The sequence below is a fragment of the Erigeron canadensis genome, chromosome 9 (assembly GCF_010389155.1).
Source record: "Erigeron canadensis isolate Cc75 chromosome 9, C_canadensis_v1, whole genome shotgun sequence".
Classification (NCBI taxonomy): Eukaryota; Viridiplantae; Streptophyta; class Magnoliopsida; order Asterales; family Asteraceae; genus Erigeron; species Erigeron canadensis.
The window spans coordinates 28,420,650-28,443,098 of NC_057769.1; the positions used below are offsets into that span (position 1 = coordinate 28,420,650).

At 32.0% G+C, this 22,449-nt stretch overlaps 2 protein-coding genes across 3 annotated transcripts; one reads left to right on the plus strand and one right to left on the minus strand.

The window, feature by feature from the left end:
• Positions 1-2,266: 2,266 nt before the first annotated feature.
• LOC122581256 (protein SULFUR DEFICIENCY-INDUCED 2) lies at positions 2,267-7,522 on the plus strand. Of its 2 annotated transcripts, XM_043753441.1 has the most exons (4): positions 2,267-2,538; positions 5,761-5,973; positions 6,439-6,594; positions 6,850-7,522. In XM_043753441.1, exons 1-4 carry the CDS (start codon positions 2,398-2,400, stop codon positions 7,261-7,263), a joined length of 924 nt encoding a protein of 307 aa, XP_043609376.1. In that variant the 5' UTR covers positions 2,267-2,397; the 3' UTR covers positions 7,264-7,522. The 2 variants fall into 2 exon arrangements, with proteins under 2 accessions (XP_043609376.1, XP_043609377.1); XM_043753442.1 differs by lacking the exon at positions 6,439-6,594.
• A 457-nt stretch (positions 7,523-7,979) lies between these two features.
• On the minus strand, positions 7,980-11,372 carry LOC122581257 (putative vesicle-associated membrane protein 726). Its single transcript, XM_043753443.1, has 5 exons — positions 11,036-11,372; positions 9,106-9,247; positions 8,904-9,024; positions 8,639-8,701; positions 7,980-8,167 (listed from the first exon to the last, which is right to left on the minus strand). Exons 1-5 carry the CDS (start codon positions 11,259-11,261, stop codon positions 8,021-8,023), a joined length of 699 nt encoding a protein of 232 aa, XP_043609378.1. The 5' UTR covers positions 11,262-11,372; the 3' UTR covers positions 7,980-8,020.
• Between the last annotated feature and the right edge of the window lie 11,077 nt (positions 11,373-22,449).

Here is a 22,449-nt window from a genome sequence, read left to right on the forward strand (position 1 = left end):
TACTTATTAGAAAATTTTGATATTGTTTTACCATATTTGGTTTGTTAAAAAATTCAATTGGGATAGAATTAATGGAAAAAACTAAACGAAGTAGATAAAAGAGTTAAAAGTTGCAATTTAGAAAATAGTAGAAATTACAAGGTTATATACTTACATTCAAGATGGAATGACATTAAAAAAAATATCTTAAAGCTAGACGAGTATTCACGCAATGCAGTGAAAATAATGGCAGTAATGTAAATTAAAATAAATGTATAAAATGTATAAATTTTTTTAAAGAATGTTATTAATGTAAAAGTAATTTTTTAAGATGTATAACAGTGTTATTAATGTAAAAGTAATTGGCAGTAGTATAATTTTTTTTAAGAGTTAAAAGATGTATGTGATAATAATTTCATTAAAATTATTATAGGTATTAAAAAAAGGGTTAATTACTTGAATAAACAAAAGAAGAAGGACATTTTACAAATTAGACATGCTTTTCAAAAAATTTTAATTTAAACAATATACCCGTGAGATATCATGTATAAAACACACGGAATCTTTCACCCATTCTAAACTCAACACGTGGTCTTCACTTTCTCTTTATCTTCCCCCAAAACACCACCCCCTTTGCAGATTTCTAAATCCACCGTTTCTCCACTTCTTTCACTTAAAACACCACCCCCTTTCCTCCTTCGATAAATTAAACAACATTGACTAGTTTCTTGTGTTAATCTCTTTATTCTTCACCTTTATTATGTAAAGCTCTAAACCAACTTCCTAAACTGAGGCTTAGCAAATCCGTAATATTTACTTCAGTGGTACGGACCTTGGTGGTTTTTACAACGATTAAGGCTAGAGTTTGAGGTAATGGCAAACAAGGTTGAATTCGACATTTGTTTACAGAAGTAGAGAATTAACTGGAGCTTGAGGCACCCCTTACAAACAGAAACAAGTCCTTGTTTTGTTAAGGATACATTTGCATCTCCAAGATATGGATTAGAAGGGAACACCCTTGGTTCTTGTAGGTCTTTACATGACAAAGTTAAGACATTAAGCCCCGGGATCTTCAATCTAATCAAATACCTGAGACCACAATCATTCATCAGACTTCTTAGACTAATAATGACAACTGGCAATAAACATGCACAAGTAGAGATCTAATCAAACAAAAGTGTAACAATAAACTCGTAGCATGATCTTATGTTGCATAACTAAGTTTAAAAGTATAATAATGACAATTTTAAAAGAATCTCAAGTTCCCAACTACAGAAACAACCTACGGTGATGCCCATTTATGATATAAACTATCAGTTATATCTATTTTGCACTGAACATTTTATAACACTAAAGTGAAATGTTGCTTGTGATGATAAAGGCATGATATATATATAAAAAAAAATATACACACATACCTATTCTTAAACGAAGTAGCCAAAACACCTTTCAACTCGTATTCCGTTTCCTGCAAATAAAATCCGACCTCGGTAATTTAGTGTTATTATTCTATTATCATAATGGAAGACGATTTTGTTGTTTATTTAATTGATTGGTGAAAGAGTGGTTTAATTTCTAGTGTTTTAAGTTTCATTTGTTCAGAAATCTTCACGGGATTGAAGAGAAAGAAAGGATGAGGTGTTGAGGATTGAAGAGAAAGAGAAAGTGAAGACCACGTGTTAAGCTTTGAATGGGTGAAAGAATCAGTGTACTTTATACATGAAACGAACGGGTATTTTGTTTAGATTGAAAAATTTCAAAGAGTAGGTCTAATTTATAAAATGCCCTTTTTTTATTTATTTAAGTAATTAACCCTTAAAAAAATGATAGTTTAAATATTTTAATGTTGAAAATTAAAATAAATAAATAAAATATTAATATATTTTGTATAAAAGTAAAAAAATGAAAATATAATTATGTATGGAATTTAAACCGCTCCATTCTGCCAAAGTAAACAAACAAGTAAAGTTCCGTTGTAATAAATTATTTCATTCCAGTTTTTATTGATACATATATACCGAAAGCAACCTGAAAAATTTAACTTATACGGAAAATAAATTGGTTAGAGAACGTAACAATATATATATAAATATACGTGTGAGAAAACGATACATGAAGACGAATAAACAAATCTTCTTGTGCTGCCTCTCACACACACACCAATTCAACCAACTAAAACTATATATGAACCTTCCCTTCTTTCCGTCCATATTCATTGTCCCCACTTTTATCACCATTCTATTATTTTATCTATTATTATTATTTTCTCTTTCTCTTAGTTCTTCATTCTTCTTCATCTTCACATCTGCCATTGTATAGAGAATAATAAAAACATAATTCTCAACTAAATAATAATAATAATAAATAACATTCAAGTAGTTATAATTAGAAACAGTTTTTAGAAAAGAAGAAAAAAAAATGAGAAAAAGTGGAAAGAAAGAAAAAGAAGAAGAAAAGAATGTGGAGAATAGTAGTAGTAGTAGTAGTAGTGTTGCATATCATGTAATTCATAAACTTCCTTCTGGTGATAGTCCTTATGTTAGAGCCAAACATCTTCAGGTACTTTTTACATACTACTTACATACACATATATGTATCTATATATATATATATATATATATTTACATGTTTTTATTTTAAATTATGTGAATGACTTTTTTATATGAACATGCTTAATTTGTGTGTATAGATGTTAGCTGAATTTGTTATATACATATATCTATATGTATGTATATATTATGTGTAGATATGTTTATAGGGAGGGAAATGATATGTTAATATGTATGCAAATTAAATAGGATTTATTGTACACAGTAATCTTTCATGTGTTAATAATAATAGAGCGTGTTAATTAATTATCACGATTAAGTACCAAAAGATCTCTAGCCTAGCGTTAATCGAAGTAACCTACACGAACCTAATAACCAATAAGTTGTAGATTCTTATGAAAATCGTCTACCATTCTAATGATGGATTGATCACAGTCAAGTAATGTGTGAATTAGTTTATTAGATTGTTAATTATTTTTGCAATGTTTGGTTATTATTATTCTTTGAATTGAATAATTACTTTATTCTTTTTGGGGAACATTCAAAGTATAAATGTGTAGGAATTAAGAATTTGATTTTGAGATGGAGAAATGATTGCTTTGCGGAGAAGCGATGTTGTATTTTACTCAAAGGTGTGTGTGAGTATGTGTAGGGGTCCAAGATATCTCATATAATCCATACCCCTTTTTTACACATTTTTGGGTGGTCATTGCCCAATTATTCTACCATATTTTCTTGGAGATTTTGGATATATATAACAAAAATGGGTAAATTAAAGAAAAAGTATATATAAATATAATATATCTAATAAATATAGATAATAGTTATTAGGACGTTGGCATCGGACGCAATATGAACGAGTGGTGGCTGCGGCACCACCACTCAACACCCTCGCCAACATACAAAAAATGAGTGGTGGTATGAAATGCGTGGTGTGACCACGCGGTCGACCATCCGTTTTCTTCCAATCATTATCATGTGATTTGACTTTTTTTATTTATTTTTAAGTTACTTTTTTTTAAATAGTAGTGAGTGATGAAGTGAGTGGTCGGATGCCAACAAAATTTGGATGAGTGGTAAGTGAGTGGTGGAGTTGAGCTAGCATAAGTTGATTGGTTAGAAGTGAGTGGTGAAAAAGGAAATAGGAGATGGGATGTCATCCCCTTATATTCTATCTTTTATTTCTAAGCAAAAATATCTGTTAGGCAAGTTGTCACATCACACCGATCATCCGCACCACATCCCAAACAACGTGAATCATTTTACAGAGATATAAAAAGGAACAATTATTTTGAAACACAAGATTAAAAGGTAGATATTAAATGTTCCAAAAAAGAAGGTAACATTAAATTTGTGACCAAGAGTAGAATTAGAAGCACATAAAATAATGACCCAAATTAGTACATAGTATATACTATAAATAAACATCCGCGCATTGCCGCGGAGCTTTTATAGTAACGTCGTGGACAATGATTCATTAAGCTTAAACACGTTGCCGCAGATTATATTACACAACTTGCGGCGAGACTCAAGTAGATTATCTTTTCAGATGACAATGTTTTGGTACAAATTTGATAAAGTCACCAACAAACATTTATTTGACATTGTAACAATAAAACATTTTATTGATAGGCTAAAATGTAAAAGATAAAAACTTTAGGGGGTTAAAAGGTAAAGACGTATAAGTTGATGGGCTAAACTGTAAAAAGAAAAAAACTTTGGGGGTTAAAAAGTAAAGAGAAAACTTTAGGGAGTTAAAATGTAAAGTAGTAAAAGGTGATGGGCTTAAATGTAAAAAGTAAAATCTTTAAGGGGTTAAAAGGTAAAGAGTTCAAAATTGCATGCATGTGTAGTTGTACCATGTGCATAGAAACTTGTAAAAAACCAGTTGGTTTTTAGTATATACTAGAAATAAACACCCGCTCGTTGCCGCGGGGTTTTTATAATAACATCGCGGATAAGTGTTCAATAAGCTTAGACGTAGTAGTTGTGTATTCCACACGTTGTCGCAGATTATATCACATACCTTGCGGACTCAAGTAGATTGTTTTTTTAGATGACAATGTCATTTGATAAAGTCCCTAACATACATTAATTTGGCACTTTAACAATATAGGCAAAGAATGATCAGAAATAACTTCACACCAAACATAGGTTAGGTATAAATGAAGTTGTTTGATAGAAACATAAGAACCTATTATAGAAACGTAAAGAAGCAAAAGTTAAATATAGTTATTGACAGACAAAAATGTAAAAGATATAAAATTTTAAGGGGTTAAAAGGTGTAGAGGTAAAAGTTTATGGCAAAAAATGTAAAAGATTAAAAGTTTAGGAGTTAAAAGGTAAATAAGTGAAAATGGAAAAAATGTAAAAGATTAAAAGTTTAGGGGGTTAAAAGGGAAAGAGGTAAAAGTTATATGCATGTATGGTTGTAACTTAAGCCTAAAATGTTGTAAAAAGTAAGTTGGTTTTTAGTATATATATAAATATAAATTTCCTCCCCACCTATATGACTTTTAATTTTTTTAAAAGAGGGCATAATCATTATATTTTGGCCTTGTGTGCACATGGTCGATATAGTCTTTGTATATACTTGTCAAAATTGAGCATATATATTTATCTTTCCGCTTGGAGAAGTGTGGCCAGCAAACTTGTTTTAATAGCTGAACAAGAAACCTAATTTGACATTTTGTTGAATAAGGAAATGTGTTTATTGTAATGAATGGAGTACAGGATTACCTAATATATAACTTAACCTTTTTTAGTTGTTTTTAAAGAAACTTAGATTAACAACTTAAGAGTCACATATACAAGTAAAGTTATTGCATTGTGCTTTAATGTATAATCATGTAAAAACCATCTCTAAGGTGGGCCAAGTGGACTACCGTTAAAGCCAGCTTGAAAGTCTCAAAAGAGACCCGGGCTCAAACCTCGTTGGGTAAACAACCATGGGAATATCGGTTAGGTCACGTACATAAAAACTAAAGGCTCGACGCTCTCTGAGTAGCCTGAACATGGATCTCTGTCTGTTTACCTGGTTAATTTTCTACTTAAATCATGTAAAAGTTGCTTTTCATTCGGTTGCATAGTATCTAGAAGATTTCACATAACGATGATAAGTTGTAACCTTGTAGGCAGTTACATACGAGACTTTGTTGTCCGTAGTTTTGGTAAAAAACATCTTTAATGATACGCATATGCTAACGGTTGTCATTATCTTGCTTATTTACAGCTGGTTGAAAAGGATCCAGATGGAGCTATAGTCCTGTTTTGGAAGGCTATCAATGCGGGAGATAGAATAGATAGTGCCTTAAAAGACATGGCAGTTGTTATGAAACAACAAGATAGAGCAGAAGAAGCAATCGAAGTTATTAGATGCTTCAGGGAACGTTGCTCCAAACAAGCCCAGGAATCATTAGACAATGTCCTAATCGATCTATACAAGGTAAATACCATTATTCATATAATTACTTTGCCCTTCTCAATTTTAAGTTTTCAAAACAGAAAAGAAAAAAAAATTCGAAACCATTGTTTCTGCTTATATATCGTAATTGGTGCTAGCTATCAAAGTTGCTCAAAACTTGATGGAGGTACTAAAGATGGGAATTCCGACCCTTTACTTGTCAATAGCCATAAACATATATGTTTTACATGATTTTCAGTAATATTGGCGCCAAGTATCTATAATAAAGAGTGATAAGAGTGATAATCTTGGACACAAATTATCTGGATTAATACTGTACAAAAAGTTTACCCGGTTTGATTCCACTTGCTTTCACGTGTCACCCAACCCACCTAACTTTCAGAATGTAGTATCTCTTTTTAAGGTGACACTGTGTTTGACCTCAAAAGTCAAGTTGTGCATGCTTTGTTCTTCACGAGTTACTAAATTGGCTAAGCATGTTTGTAGAAATGTGGAAAATTAGAGGATCAAATCGAACTGCTGAAGCAGAAGCTTCGAATGATATATCAAGGAGAGGCATTCAATGGAAAACCGACTAAGACCGCACGCTCCCATGGAAGAAAATTTCAAGTTACTGTTAGGCAAGAGACATCAAGGATATTGGTAATAATAAATCTTTATACAGTAAAACTAAAAAAGGGTAAATTGATAGGAACCCTTTAGTCCCATGTGCCTAAGGCACCCGCATAACCCCCGTATTAGGATAGCGTCAAGGTAAACTACCAAATTAATCCCCCTTGTGGGAATCGAACCTGCGCCCTGTGGGACCATTCGAAGAATTTGGCGACGCTGTAAAATAAAGAACAGGACTGAAAAGTACAAAATTTCTAATTTCCTTCTGGAACGAATATGATGCAGGGTAACTTAGGCTGGGCATATTTGCAGCTAAAGAACTTTGTAGCAGCAGAGGCTGTATACCGTAAAGCTCAAGAAATAGACCCTGATGCTAACAAAGCCTGCAACTTGTGCCTTTGCCTAATCAAACAAAGTCGATATGTAGAGGCTACCGCAGTTCTTGAAGATGTATTGCAAGGTAGACTTTTGGGGTCCAATGACCCCAAGTTAATGAACCGGACAAAGGAGCTGGTTCAGGAGTTAGAGCCATGGCAGGTGGCTCAGGTTCACCCTGGTTCTAGTCAGGGGCTGGTAACTTTGGAGGATGCTTTCATCGAGGGGCTTGACCAGTTGATAAACCAGTGGACTCCGTTAAGAACAAGAAGATTGCCTGTATTCGAAGAGATATCAACATATAGAGATCAACTAGCCTGTTGATCTACTTTGTTGGTGTGCTTATGAGCCAAAAACTCAATTGTTGTTGAGGTGAATAGGCCTGTATCTACCAATAATCGACCCTTGTAACATAAGGGTTATGCGTATACTAAATGCAAACTGTCAAGGGGAGTGAGCGAATATTTGTATGATTGAACTATTCCCTCTTTTATGGTAGCGTGTAAAGAACCTAATTATAGCTTAAATACTATAGATTGACCATCAGCTGAACCAGTAATATGACATATGAAATTGAAGATCAGTTTCCCCTGCCATTTTTGCCTAATCATGTGTCCGGGTCAAGCCTTAGTTTATGGTTCTTATATCTTTGGAAATAGAGCGATGCAAATATGCAATACACTCGAGCTAATTAGAAGATGGAGGTGCAACATCAGCTTGTGATCTGCAATCGGTATTGGTAACTGGTAAGTGTTCCTTGCAGCTTGTTTGCTCATTTGGTGATGGTTTCACATTAAGTAGCCATAATAGACGTAAAGATTCACCCATATTTCCATATCTAAAAACCTTAATTTTTAAAATTCTCTTTTCCTTGTAACTAAAGATGAACATTGGTACATAGTATATTGGATTTGATCTACTAATTGTCTGTAAGAAAGAAAATATACAAAACAAACATACATAATGCAAGACAAGAAACTTCCTACGTTCTAAAGACCGGTAGGAGACAAAAAGGGCAACAAAAACAGAAGTAGCCATCGTAGAAGCCTACCATGATTAAGCATTGAAAGAAAAGGATCTTTCACCAGCACCTCAATTGATTGCAGATTGAGAGAATAACCACCAGAATCAACATGAGGATGATTCCCGCGACTATCAGTTTAATCTTCATATTCTGAATCCACATCTTCCTTTTCATCTTGGTTCCTTGTTTTTTGAAATCATTTGCCTAAAAACAAGAAAATTCAATCAATTTGGGAAGTAATCGGTCTAGTCAACTGTTCGTTCTTGCAAGTACTGTCATGTAGCAAAAGAACATTATGCTTGACTGAAATTGGTTTGGGTCATAGTTTTTTAAACCTGTAACAAGTTGCCTTAGGTTGACCTACATACAATTTTTGCATATATTCAGTTTATAGTTAGTTAATGTATTACGAATGATGGCAAAGCCGAAGCTAAAATATTATGAAGTTGAATGAACGTTAATACATTTTGGACGACTTTTAACCCATTTAACCTGTCAAAATTCCTAAATTCATAACGTTGATCCTTTAGGGCTATTCGCCATCACTTGCTGACTGGAAACTCCAGTAGTCCAATATTTTGTCCCAAGTCCCATTAATTGGTTGGGGTAATGAACTTCTATGAAACAGTTGGACTAAAGGTGCCATTTATGGTTAAAAAAAATACCTACACAAACCTGATTGCGAAGGTTGTCAGTTTTATCGACCAATAGCTCAATCTTCTCTCCTCGATCGAGGACCTGCACACATGACCCTTTTGGTTATATTTTGCATATGAATTTTGATCACCGCAATCAATCATATGCATATACCTTAATATCTTAGAACTGAAGTTTCTACTGTTGATTTTGTTGTAACATAACTATGTGTATAATAGAGAAACAGATGAAAAGAAATGTAATGTTACTAGAATTTTTAAGAGTATTTTTGATTAAAAATTACCTTCTCAATATTATCCATCATAACTCCCTTAACTTCATCAACCTGCGCTTTCACCTTAGCTATCTTGTCGATTTCTTCTGGATGAGCAACACAGTATTGCATCTGCTCCTTCATTTTCGGCCTAAAATCCATCAAATGTTAATAAAACTCGTACCATTCCACACACACAGGGATCTTAAATTGTGGATAGTTAGTTAGATACCCAAATGATTTGCTCAGGCTCTTAGCAGCAGCAGTTGAAGCTTTGCCTCCCCCGTATTTCTTCATAAAATCATCCTTGACACGTTCCAAGAAGGCAATGGGAAGTTGCCTGCCTGCAGATTCGATTGCAACAACACAGAATGCTGCAGCAGCCAACAGAAAAGAACTAAATGCATCTTTCACTCCAAAAATATGCAGCACTTTTCAACTTTGTTATTAATGGTTATTGGATAAGTAAACCCACAACATTCTCCTCCATCCATAATTCTGAATTCATCGGTATGTTTAGTCTTCTATGTACATCTATAGATCCTCGGTTTTTATTTTTATTTTCCTTCAAAATAGTCATAGTAATTTACATAGAAATAAAAGGCAAAAGGGCAACAAGCTGCGCTGCCACTCCTTTTTGTATAGTAATTTAGTCTTCTATGTTGTTGTCTAATTTGCTCAATTGGGTTCTTGTAGCCTTGTAGGTTATGTTTTGTTGGTTTTTCTCTGAGGTGCGCTAGGATGTATGTTATGTTACTAGATTTTAGACCCGTGTCCAACACTGGACACGGGATTTACGATATTAACAATAATAGATCTTCATACATTTAAGTCATAAAAGATTATAATTTTTAAAAAGCACGGTTTTAAGTGTTATATTTTGCAAGTTGTAGTGCAATAATCATAAGTTCGTCACTGTCATTATTAGTCTCGACATATTAATGGAATTGTTTGTCGCAGTCATTCTACAATACACATGCTATATATAATAATTTCTCCATTATATAATATTTTGAAACCGGATGTACTCATAGTGTGATATTATTATCAAAAATAATTAAGAATTAAAATATAAACATATTTGTGATCCTGTACTTGACATTCAAGTATATGTATTTAATCATGATACGCGTTCATAACACGCATATGTTTATTTTCAATCACTTGTTCTATGATAATATGATAACAATTAGGATTGTTTTTATATCCTTCGATAACAATTAGGACTCTTCTAATATTTGTTAATAAGTCATTAAGTTTTCAAATAATTTTTTGTAGAAAATATTTCATATGTTAAATTTTTTTTATTTAATTAAATGATTGTAAATTTTAAAAAATTGGCTAAAAATATATATAAATTAAGTATTCAGGACTAAAAAGTGTAAAATATTGATAGAAAACAAAAAAAATGTAAATTAATGAGACTTTTTCTACAAATTAATATAAATATTAATATAATAATATATTTGGATAATGATTATTAGGATTTTTAATTTGTAAGTTATCTTAATGATGACATCATCAAAAGTCAATTTGATGAAATCGAACGATGTGATTGGTTAATTAATAATTAGTTCAACTGTCTTATAGTATATATTAAGATATCTTTTTTCTTAATGTAGCCATATGATACTCGGCCAATAGGTATGGTCACTTAACTTTAATTGTTACACTCTCATTTTCCCTCCTCGACGGCCGGAGGTCCTTATAGAAACAGTCTTTTTACCTTTGGGTAAAGACATAACTGTCTACAACTCACCCCCTGATACCCCGCTTATGCAGGGATTGGGTATTGTTAAAACCTAGTTTGGTAAGTGATTAAAACCCCCCACGTTAATATCATGGAAAATCTAATGGGCGTTCGGCCTAGTGGCTTCATTAGCCACCAAATAATAGGTCATCTGTTTCTAAACAACAACATGATATGAAATCCAACCGGCGACAATATAAAAGGGATATTGTCTCTCAAAGTTAACCCAAAATTCATGTTTATGTTGTTTATATATCCGACCAAAAAAAAAAAAAAAACATGTTAAATGGTGAAAATGTCGCAACAGGTTGAAAGCATTTTTCCATCCAACATTTGTTTTGCTGGACATGGTATAAACCGGACCAATATCTTTGAATACATTTCGATTAGATGGTAATCAGCACGAAGGCACCAAAAATGCACATAATTAAAAGAAATAAAAACTCACTATATCCATTATCAATGAGGTAATTGAACGTATGTCCATCACAGTTATACGTAAAACGATTGTTATTAGCAGGAAGTTTTTGAAGACATTGGCTAGCAACGGACGTAAAATTTCCCTTGAACTCTGTATATTCGGCTAGGATCACCGTGCCTCTAGCCACGAAGCTGTAGATCAACGACTTTTGGCCCATTTCCTTTGCTCCTAATCCCCTATGTTCAATCCAAATTTCAAAGTTTTTGATAACCAATAGGTAGAAACATCCAATTGTTCAAATTATGGATAAATTGATTGAGCATGCCTTCAGAAATATCAATTCTTGTAGTTTATGCTGATTTTAAAACAATGCAGATTTTAATTAAAGTTTTTGAAAAATGAAGATGAAAGAAAGATCATTTTTGTGAATAGGAAAATGTTTGGTAGGATAAAAACCGTGGGAAATTCTGTTATCAAATTTTATAGTTTGTAATTTAATGGTGATTGTATTAAAAAAAAAAAAGAAATTTGATAAGAGGGTTGTTTTAAATTTCTAACATATTAAATTTAGTCAAGAGGAAAGTACACTTTTCATTCTTAGACACGATTTGCACATTTTCTCTTTAAAATGAAAAATAACAAAAAAAAAAAAAAACCTTAAAGTTGGCACTATTTTTGCTTTTGGTCACCACGCTTAATTGCGTTAGTTTTTCTCCGTTATAGTTGTCCACTTTATTAGTTTTTTTCACTTTTCGTCCTTCCCTTCTTTTTTTTTTTTCTTCTCATTTTTCCATTTTGGTAATTCTAAAACTGCCCATCGGGTGTATACACCTTTTATCTTTGAGTTAGTTACTTAAATGGTACCTAACGTTTACGTGATATTACTGATTTGATACCTTTCCTTTTGATATTATGCGGATCATACCCAACGTTTCCAAAGCTCCACTCGGACCATACTAGAACCAAACACCGTTTGATGGTCGTTAAAACCCCCCACGTTACTCGCACATGAGGGGTAAAATGTAATTTTGTGTTTCTTAATTACATAAATGATACCTAATGTTTGCTCGATATTGTTGGTTTCATACCCTACGTTTAGTTATTATTTTCTCTTTTTTTAAGGTGAATTTCACTTGAAAGTACGTATCGCGATTCGAAAGGGGGGACTAACATACATTGTCTTAACTGGGTCCGCGCTAGAAAGCTCTAGGGGTGAGTACGGTTCGGTTTGGGTTAGTTTTGACTAAAACCGAAAACCAAGGCCATTGGGTTTTGATGTTTTCGGTTTGGGTCTTTTTCGGTTTTTTTAATTGGTTTTTAACCACTTATAGGTTTTGGCAGATTAGCAGGGGGTTTTCCTCCACCGGGTATTTAAAAAATACATTTTTGCTTCGAATGAGCTCTCTAGCGCTTACCACGTTAAGACACCGTATGCTAAAACTTCCGTTGTCGAATCACAACACGAAACTTTAAGTGAAATTCACCATTCAAAAAAAAAGTAATAACTAAACGTTAAGTATGAAACCAACAATGCTGAGCAAACGTTAGATACCTTTTAAGTAATTAAAAAACACGAATTTTACCCCTCATGTGCAAGTCACGTGGGGGTGTTTTGACGGTTAGCTAACGACGTTTGGGTCCAGGTATGGTCCGAGTGGAGTTTTGGAGACGTTGGGTATGATCCGCGTAATATCACAATGAAAGATATCGAACAAGCAATGTCGTGCAAATATTAGGTACTATTTAAATAATTAACTCTTTTACCTTTTTTATTTTTTTCATTCTTACCTATCAAGTTTCCATCTTTAACTCCCCCATCCCTTCCCCTCCCTTCCCCCTCATCAAAGTTTTCATGCTCAATTTTAAGACACCAAATTTATGTGTTCTCATATTTATATCAAATAATTTTCACATATTTATGGTTTTACCTTTGAACATTTGGTTTTGATTATTTTCTATCTATTTCGTTATATATGACGTGTTTTAGTATATAATAATGTTAGCCCCAAAAATGGACTTAGGATTCAATTAGTTAAAATATATCACTAGGTACATTTTATCATCAGAAATCATCAAATATCAACAAAAATAACAGTCAGCTGAAGTCAAAGAAAGAAGCTGATGAAAGACCTTAAAGATTTGTGGAATAGATTTTTAAGTCTAAATTATAACTTGAAGATATAGCAAACAAGTCATCAACGGTTCTTACATATAGTTGTTATGAACAAGTAATAAAAGACTTAGGAGAATTTCAGTATGCAACATTTTTCTAAGAACTCTGCTCAACAGTTGCTCATGAGTACAGATAGAGATATTTTGTTTTTAGAATAAGACAAAATAGACACACAGGTATGGGTCACAGTTGTTAGAACATGCACTTGTCAAATCAGACTTTGACAAGTGGCTTTCACCTATCCCGAAGTGAATTAAAAGGAAAACCAACCATTAGAGGAAGGTGTTTGTCCAATTGTTTCACAAAGTTGCATAAGTTGTATATTTGCAACTTTGTGTTTTTCAAATATTATTTCGACTAAAAACTTTGTCCATTAGCAATTCTTAGTGTTTGATAAATTTGGTTTTTATCATAGATAATCTGTATTCATTGAAGAGTAATTTAGGATTAGAGTAGTCTTTTAATCCTTTTATTTCGCATTACTCTTTGTATTTCTTTGATTTTTCATTAAAAATGAATTTCAATGAAAATGAACTTTGCGTTCTTAATTTTCATTACTATGTTATTTAAGTGTTTAATTCCATTTAACGATCCGATCCTACAAATAATTTTCATCATCATTACGTTTTACGTTCATATAACATTCAAAGCAAGACACTCTAGAATATCACCATCAGAGTGTTACTATTTGCATTAATATATTTATTATTTTGTTTTATATGTTTCATACCTCATATCTTTTTATTTATATTGTTCTTATACATTAAGTTCATTATTGTGACATGTTTTATATAACTTTTTTAAAATATGCGTTCGAATATTTGACATATATTTATTTGTATTACGCTCATACTATTATGTATTGTTTGTAACCAAAATTTTGTGGTGTAAAAACTATGTCTGCAACTACATATATGTGCAATTGCTAGCGACTTACTAAAGAGTTTACAATTAATTAATCTTTGAGATAAACATTTTATACTATGCAACTACTTATAAAGTAATACCATATTTTATACATCACACATGAATAAATATATTTTGTCATATCTCTTACATTTTTCTTTTCATTTTTCTTGTATCAATTTTAAAATATGATCATATATTATATGATCTTACTATTTATCACATATACAATTTTTTATCCACCAATCAACCAATAACAATAAATACATTAAATGAAATTCACATCATCTTATACAAATATATATACAGAAAAGTGTAAGGTTATCCGGTACTTAAGCTTAGGTATCGAACACTTCACATATTAATCTTTTTGATATTTTCTTGTATTTGAAGAAATAGTTGGCCCCATGTTTTTTATGTAAATAAAAATTGTTATGTGAGTGTTTCATACTTAAATTTAGGTATCAGACTACCTTATATTCTCATCCCTATATATATATATATGTATATATACACATTTTATTTCCTCAAGTCAAATCATTCAAGAGCTATTTTTCTTTAAACAAATTAACGATGAAGAACATTTGCATTTTGGCTATCTTTCTTCTTGCAAATATAGTGACTTCCTATGGTAACTATCACATTTGTTTATAATTTTTATTATTCTAATTGTAAATTATATTTAATATACAAACTATGTTAATGGTCGTTGTGTGGATACAGGAAATGAAGTCCCAAGTGAAGCAATTCAAGACTGCACGACGAAAACATTTCCAATGTTTTGCTTCAAACTAGCATGCCAACAAAAGTGCATACGAGAATGGGATAAGGCTGTTATAGGAAAATGCCAAAATGTTTTTACTTGTAGATGTTTCAAGGATTGTTGAAACTAAAATTAAGAATGTTTGGGAGTTATGGCTATAAATTTCAAATAGTCATAACATAAATAAAATATTTATTAAAATAATAGCTTTTATCTTATATTATAATATAGGTTTTTGGTAGGTTTTAAATAAAAAATGATCTGATTTAGTTAAATGAACTAACAAAATACTAAAATAAAACCCAAAGCATCTATATTACACCAAATTCACAAGACAGCAACTATTTTGTGTGCCTTCATTTCATTTTGATAGAGGTTCAATAACTATTTTTATATTATAACATTAGAACTGAGTCAACAAAGATTAAAGATCATGATTATATATTTATAGAATAAATGTCTATTACAAGAGATATTATTTCCATCTATTTTCTTAATTTATAATTTTATACTATTCATCCTTATGTCCGCACAATAATAAATTATTTTCATCAATAGTTTTACATGAGACATTATTATTACGTACTTCTTATAATTAATTGTACAAGCTATTAGTTTTTTTTTATCTTTCATATTAACACATATATATATTTATGTTTTTAGTCATGTTACTTATCTATACTTTAATAATATATCATTTGGTTTATCAGCATAAAAGTTATCTATATACACATTTACATTGCTTCAATTAAATATCAAGCAATACATGAAGACAAAAGTTTTGTCGATGTTAGTATGCCAAAACGGTAAACTATTACGAGTATTTTATTACGATGTCCTTAAAATATGGATACTTTTAGTTAGATGTATTTTTCTAATAAAGATATATTTTTTTCATTATATGAAATTTATTTATGATATCATTTCAATTAATTTATGAAAAGTGATATTTGTTTACAATGTAGTTAAATTAAACTAAACTAATAATTGTTAACAAATAAAATTAAAAGGTTACCAATCGTACCATCTTTCACAAAATAAAAAAAGAGTTAATTTTATTACATACTCTTGGGGTATACTGTTTCATCAAGTTTCACCCTTGTACTATTTTTTTTTATCATTATATCTCCTTATGGTGATGTTTTGTTTAATTTCATTACACACCCCTCTCTTTAACAGACATTATTGTAGTTTCGTTAAGCCCCTCATGTGCAATGCACATGTGGGTATGTTAGTCTTTTTACCTACAAACACTCTCTTCTTCTTTTTTCTCTTCTTTTTTAGATCTAACACTCAAAATATTATATACCTATATTTCTATACAATTCATATATCCAAACTAAATAATGTTTTCTTAGAATTTCACTAGTTATATTATGAGTAATTTTGAAAGAAAGAGAAAATTCATTAAAATAAGATCACCAAATAAACACCTCTAAACCTAAACCAAATTGTTTCAATTAAAATAGAAAATGTAATTACTCATAATATAACTAGTGAAATTCTATAAATGGGACTCAACTTAAAATAGAAAATGTAATTGTTTCAATTAGGAGGAATAGAGTCAATAAACTTGCTCTTTAAAACATCATTTTTGTTTACAACCTCTATTGCAGCTAAATCATTTACCAATGCATTGCATCCGTCAAGGATTCATTCTTTAATGAAAATGATCTTTCATACTTCCGGGTTAAAGTAGTAATGGTGGATTCCATTGAAGTAGAGCATCCTTCAAGCATTATTGTCAACGTTTTCCACTTTCTTTTTGCAGTTGAACAACTTTTGATAGAATGTTGAATGTCTTAGGACACAGTTTGGACAATGAAATTTCTTGCTTTCACATCCAAATTTGCCAATCCGCTATCCTAATCCCTTCAATATGCCTTGTGTTTAATAACAGAATTTGATTGTAGCAGGAAGGGTCGGTTGACCTTCATTGACTACGACATCAACCACAATGTTCTTTGTTCGTATATGAGGGGCCATTAACAAGGATGTCAGGCATATTATTTTCAATGGATTTAAGCAACAAAGACATATTCCATTGCCACCCTAACTTTATCGAACAGTGGTAGTCGGGTGGAAAAATCATTATCAACATAAGAATATATAATGCTTTACACAGAGAAAAATAGCAATGATCTAATCAAGTTGATTCTCAACCCCTGCTTTGATACCACTTGATAGGTATAAGTGATTGAAAATACCAAAGTATAATAAACACAGGTAGTTGTAGAGGGGGGTGAATACAACTTATCTCAATCTATACAAACTTTTGAGAAAAATGCCTTACCAATTTAGAAATATAAAAGTAAATATAAAGACCAAAATCAAATAAAACAAAAAAGCAAGTAAAATAAAGAAATTTCAACATAGATCGTAAATTTTCAATGTAACTCTAATTAAGAATGAATCTATACAAAAAGTTACAAAATTGTTGCGGAACAAGATAACCTACACATATCTAAACAACCCAGTTGAATGACAAATTACAACTAATAATTTATACTCTAAAAAGTCAACCAAAGCTGATCTTATAAAAACTAAGTTGTGTATATGAGTAATAAAACTTGTGTGAAGATTGTTTCTTATAAAACTTGTGTGAAGATTGTTTCATCTAATACCGTACCCGGACCCGGACCCGCAAACAAATGTAAAACCGTCCCCATACCCAACCCTATACCCGTAGACCCGGACCCAAACCCAGCCCAACAAAGTCGGGTTTCGGGTTTCCCCATCGGGTACGGATTTTCTTGCCATCCCTAAATGTCACACATATGGTGCCAAGAAATGAGGCTTCTATAGGCGAAGGCCCTATTTCCATTGGTTTCTAATAGATCGTGATTGTATGGTACAAGTGGTCCCCCGTAGTACTGTCACGTATCTTCTCTCACCCAATAAGAGAATGGACACACACATGTAAAAGAAAACCACTGACGTAGAATACTATGATTGTGCATAGTCAAATCATCTTATCCTTATATTCATTACAGATTGATGATTCACTTGGTTGCGTAAGACACAGACCATGGCATTTTTCAGACCTCAATTTGCATAAGTGCTCCAAGTTGTCTGGTAATCCCAAAATGACTTCCACACTTAGCTTAATCTTCTATCTTTGATCCTCCTTTTCAACTTGGATTTAATATTATGAACATCGTTGATGCCTGATTCCATATGATTGTACATTAATTCCATGAAGTGTGATCCAATTCAGATTAGGATGTCTTGAGCTGACTTAGCTTAGACTCACCAAGATAAGATTACAAGAACACAAAAGAATTACAAGTGTTTCTTGTCAGATTTATCATCACCAAATTTATATTATACATTAGGACTCAACATATACTATGAAACTATTTATCTTTACTACTATATAAAACAAACTTCATCAATTATTTGCAACTTTCTATCTTTAAAATACCCAAAATGTACCCCTTTTTGAAAGCTTTCTTTTTATAATTAACTAATATACTTAGAATACCCTTAATGAAATACATTAAAACATTTGTTTTTCAACTCTTAAAATAATTACATTATCCTCTTTTACATCAATCACTTTACATAAATAACACATCCGCCACTGCCGCCATCACCACATGTGGCTTTCGTCACCGGGTGTCGCCGCCGCCATTACCACCATCGCCGTTGCATCGCACAGGCATCCGTCAAGTAAAATAACATCAGATTTTATACATCACATACGAATAAACATTTTTTGATGTATTTCTTGCATTTCTTTTTAAACTTTTTTATTATTTTTTATTTAACTTTAAAAATATGATTATATATTCTTGTAATCTTACTATTTATTACATATCTATTTTTTTTCTACCAATCAACCAATAACAATAAATACATTAAATTAAATTTATATCATCATTTTATGTATATATTTATACATGTACATTTACTTTTCTCGGGTCATTCAAAAGATTTTTACTATACATAATAATATTAAGATGAAGAACATTTCCATTCTGATTATCTTTCTTCTTGTGAATATCATGACTTCCTACGGTAACTATCATTTTTATTATATTTTTCATTATTCTAATTGTGATTATATCTAATATATAGACCATGTTAATGGTCATTGCATGAATACAGGAAATGAAGTCTCAAGTGAAATAATTCAAGATTGCATGACGAAAACATTTCCAATGTTCTGCTTCAAACTTGTGTGCCAACAGAAGTGCATACGAGAGTGGGATAAGGCTGTTATAGGAAAATGCAAAAATGGTTTTGTTTGTGAATGTTACAAGAATTGTTGAAATTAAAATTAAGAATGCTTGAGAGTTATGGCTCTAAACTTTATATAACTCATACCATAAATAAAATATTGATTGAAATAAAATTTTCATTGTTCATATTAGATACTTATATACTTTTTTGGTAGGTTTCATATGAAAAATGATCTGATTTAATGATACCAACTAACAAATTATTAAAAAGAACATCTAAAACTAACATCAAAATAACTATCTTTGTGTGCCCCAATTTCATTTGATACATGTTTAATGACTTTAATTGTGATGGTGGATTTGAACTGGATTAACAAGATCACAAATCATGATTACATTGTAGAATAAATGTCTTATTACGAGAGATATTATTTTCATCTATTTCCTTAATCTGCACTATTCATTTCTATCTTCGTTGAGAAATAAATCATCTTCATCCATAAGTTCACATGCGGCATTATGTAACACCTCGAACCTGGGCTCGAAATATTACGGAAATTAAATAGCACATAATGGAATTATCGTAGGCAACTAAATGAAATTAAAAAAATTCGGTGAATTCAGCGAGTTAAGTCAAATACCAACCCAAAATGCATAAGGAGCAAGTAGCCATCAAGCGTTTACAGAACAATCCAAAAGACAGCAAACGATCCTAAACATAATGCAAAAGAAGGGCAAATGAATGTTTGATCCATGTAAGTCCAAGCTGCGGTCTAATCATTCTAACAATATGTAACACCTCGAGCTAGGATCGAAATATTACCGAAAAGATAAAACGTATGTATGGAATTATCGTAGAATAAGTCTAAATGAATAAAAGGGATCCGGTGAATCCAATCCTCAATATAAAGTACAAAATGCACAATCAAAAGATGGCTATCGATCATAAGCATAAAGTAAAGCAATGGGCGAATGAATCCTTGATCCACAAAAGTCGAAGCCCGAGTCCAACATAAGTATCTAGCAGTAACAACAAGTAGCCATCAAGTCTCCAACTTCACACGAATACCTGAAAAGTGCACAAAACAAAGTCAACACTAGGTTGGTGAGTTCGTAGTAATGGTTCACAAGTAACCATCGACAAATATCACGATAAGTAAGGTAAGTAAAGGCTTACAAGTAGCCTTTACAAGGCTCAACATCAACTAAGATAGGTAACTGAAAATAAACCTCATCACATAGCAAGCCAATAATGTATCAACAAAAATGAGTGATGCGTGTCACACTTATGCATGAGTAATATCAACATCAAAGAGTATGCATAGCAATAAGGAATGCACAAAGTATGTATGTATGCGACATGATCAAGCAATGCATGAGTGTAAATCGTGTGTCTCTCAACAATCATCAAAATGTGGAAGTCCCTCGGGGAGCGTACGACCTCACACACACTTCCCATACAAAAGGGGTGCGTACGTTCTCGCTCACGTTTCCCATTAGCTTGGGGGCACTTGCGTCTCATCAATAACCATATCAATACGTATGCGTGTTTACGTTCCCCGGGGAGCGAACGGCCTCGCACACGTTTCCCATACAAGAGGGGTGCGAACGTTCCCGCTCACGTTTCCCATTAGCGTGGGGATACGTACGTCTCATCCATAACCAACAATGTGTGTTACCTCAATCACAAATCCGTCAATCATCAACCAACCAAAGCTATACATACATACACTTAGGAGGATTCTACTTTCAACGAGTTCTCGATGCTTATATATAGGGTCACCCGCAACCTTCCCACCACATCTCAAACCCTTTGAAGGTATAACCGACTTCCATGTATGTACATCTATCCTAAATAATCACAATATCACAATCATATGCGTAATCAACCAAACGTGTCAATCAATCCATTATTCAATCAATCAAGACCATCCATCCATCAATCAAACAATCAATCAAGACTATCCATCAATCAAACAATCAATAAAGACTATTCATCAATCAAACAATCAATCAAAATTACCCATCATTTAATCAAACAATAAGTCGTCAATCAAATTAACCAAACAATCAAACAAGCACGTATGTGTATACTTTTCATCCCGAATCTCAATTGAGTAGGGAGCTACGGAACTCACCTGGTAGCTGTCAAACAAAGAATTATTCAACCAGTCCGGCGAACACAGGATGCTTGTACACCTTAATCTGTTGATAATTTAACAATAAATAGCTAGTCGTTGAACTACTTTCCTTGCTCAATACTAGTGTCCTAAAAAAAAATGCCATTAGGTTTTATGTGTTCAAAACCATTTCACTAGTTTAATGAACTTTAAAATAAATAGATAAATTAACTCTTGCAAGGCAAGTCAGGTACGTGGCCTTAGCAACATATTGTGACAATTTCTTTTTAGCTCATTAATGCTCTACAATTATTTCATGAGACATGACAGGATTCTAACGTGATGAAGTTCAGTATTGCCATGCGAAGTTTCATGATGTCTCATAATACGAACCTAAAAAAAATACTAGACCATACGAAATTACGAATGACCCTTTTAAACCTTTATGTTGCACGAGCCTTACAAACTTGTTTCAGGCCAGCCTTAGAAAGTTTTAGATATGGGCTTCTGGTCATATCAATTTGAAAGATTTTGACGTGTTCAAGCTCGATTTTACAAACACGATAAATAAAACAAATAATGATGTTAGAGATGTGAGGGGAGAGGAGGAATGAAATGAAACGCGTTTTATGTTTTATGTTTTTCATGTTTTCTTGGAAAACGAAAATGGAAAACAAGGGGTGTTTTCCGCAACCAAATGCCCCCTAAGGGCGCGTTTGGTTGTAGAAATGTTTTTTACTTTTTCATTTCTAATTTTCTAGAAAATGAAAGGAGTTTTTATTTTCTAGAAAACAAATAAAAATTTTGAAAATGGGTTCTAATTATTTTTATTTCCTAGAAAAAAAATAAAATTTTTGAAAACGTGTTCTAATTAGAAAACTAGAAAACATGTAGAGATGTGAGGAGAGGAGGATGAATGAAATGGAAAACGAAAATGAAAAATGAAAAACAAGAAAAAGATGTTTTCAAGTTATTTATGGGAAAATGGAAAACATTGTTTTTGTTTTCCAAAAAAACATGAAAAACAGAAAAAATGTTCTAATCATAGTTTTCTAAGAACATTTTCCAAAAAAATAAAAAACAATGTTTTTTACTTTTGAATGGAATATTTGAAAACAACTTTTCCTTGTTTTCTATTTCCATTTCCATTTCCACTTCCCCAATCCCCTTCCTCTCACATCTCTAAGATATTTTTTAGTATTCTAATTAGAACGCGTTTTAAAAAATTTTATTTGTTTTATAGAAAATAAAAACCCTTC

Excerpts from the sequence above, each read along its gene's own strand:
- LOC122581256 (XM_043753441.1), top strand. The coding sequence starts at position 2,398 with ATGAGAAAAAGTGGAAAGAAAGAAAAAGAAGAAGAAAAGAATGTGGAG. Across the intron at positions 2,539-5,760 it reads TTAGAGCCAAACATCTTCAG|CTGGTTGAAAAGGATCCAGA; the intron begins GTACTTTTTACA and ends GCTTATTTACAG. Across the intron at positions 5,974-6,438 it reads TCCTAATCGATCTATACAAG|AAATGTGGAAAATTAGAGGA; the intron begins GTAAATACCATT and ends GCATGTTTGTAG.
- LOC122581257 (XM_043753443.1), bottom strand. The coding sequence starts at position 11,261 with ATGGGCCAAAAGTCGTTGATCTACAGCTTCGTGGCTAGAGGCACGGTG. Across the intron at positions 9,248-11,035 it reads TTTAATTATGTGCATTTTTG|CATTCTGTGTTGTTGCAATC; the intron begins GTGCCTTCGTGC and ends TGGCTGCTGCAG. Across the intron at positions 8,168-8,638 it reads CTGACAACCTTCGCAATCAG|GCAAATGATTTCAAAAAACA; the intron begins GTTTGTGTAGGT and ends TCTTGTTTTTAG.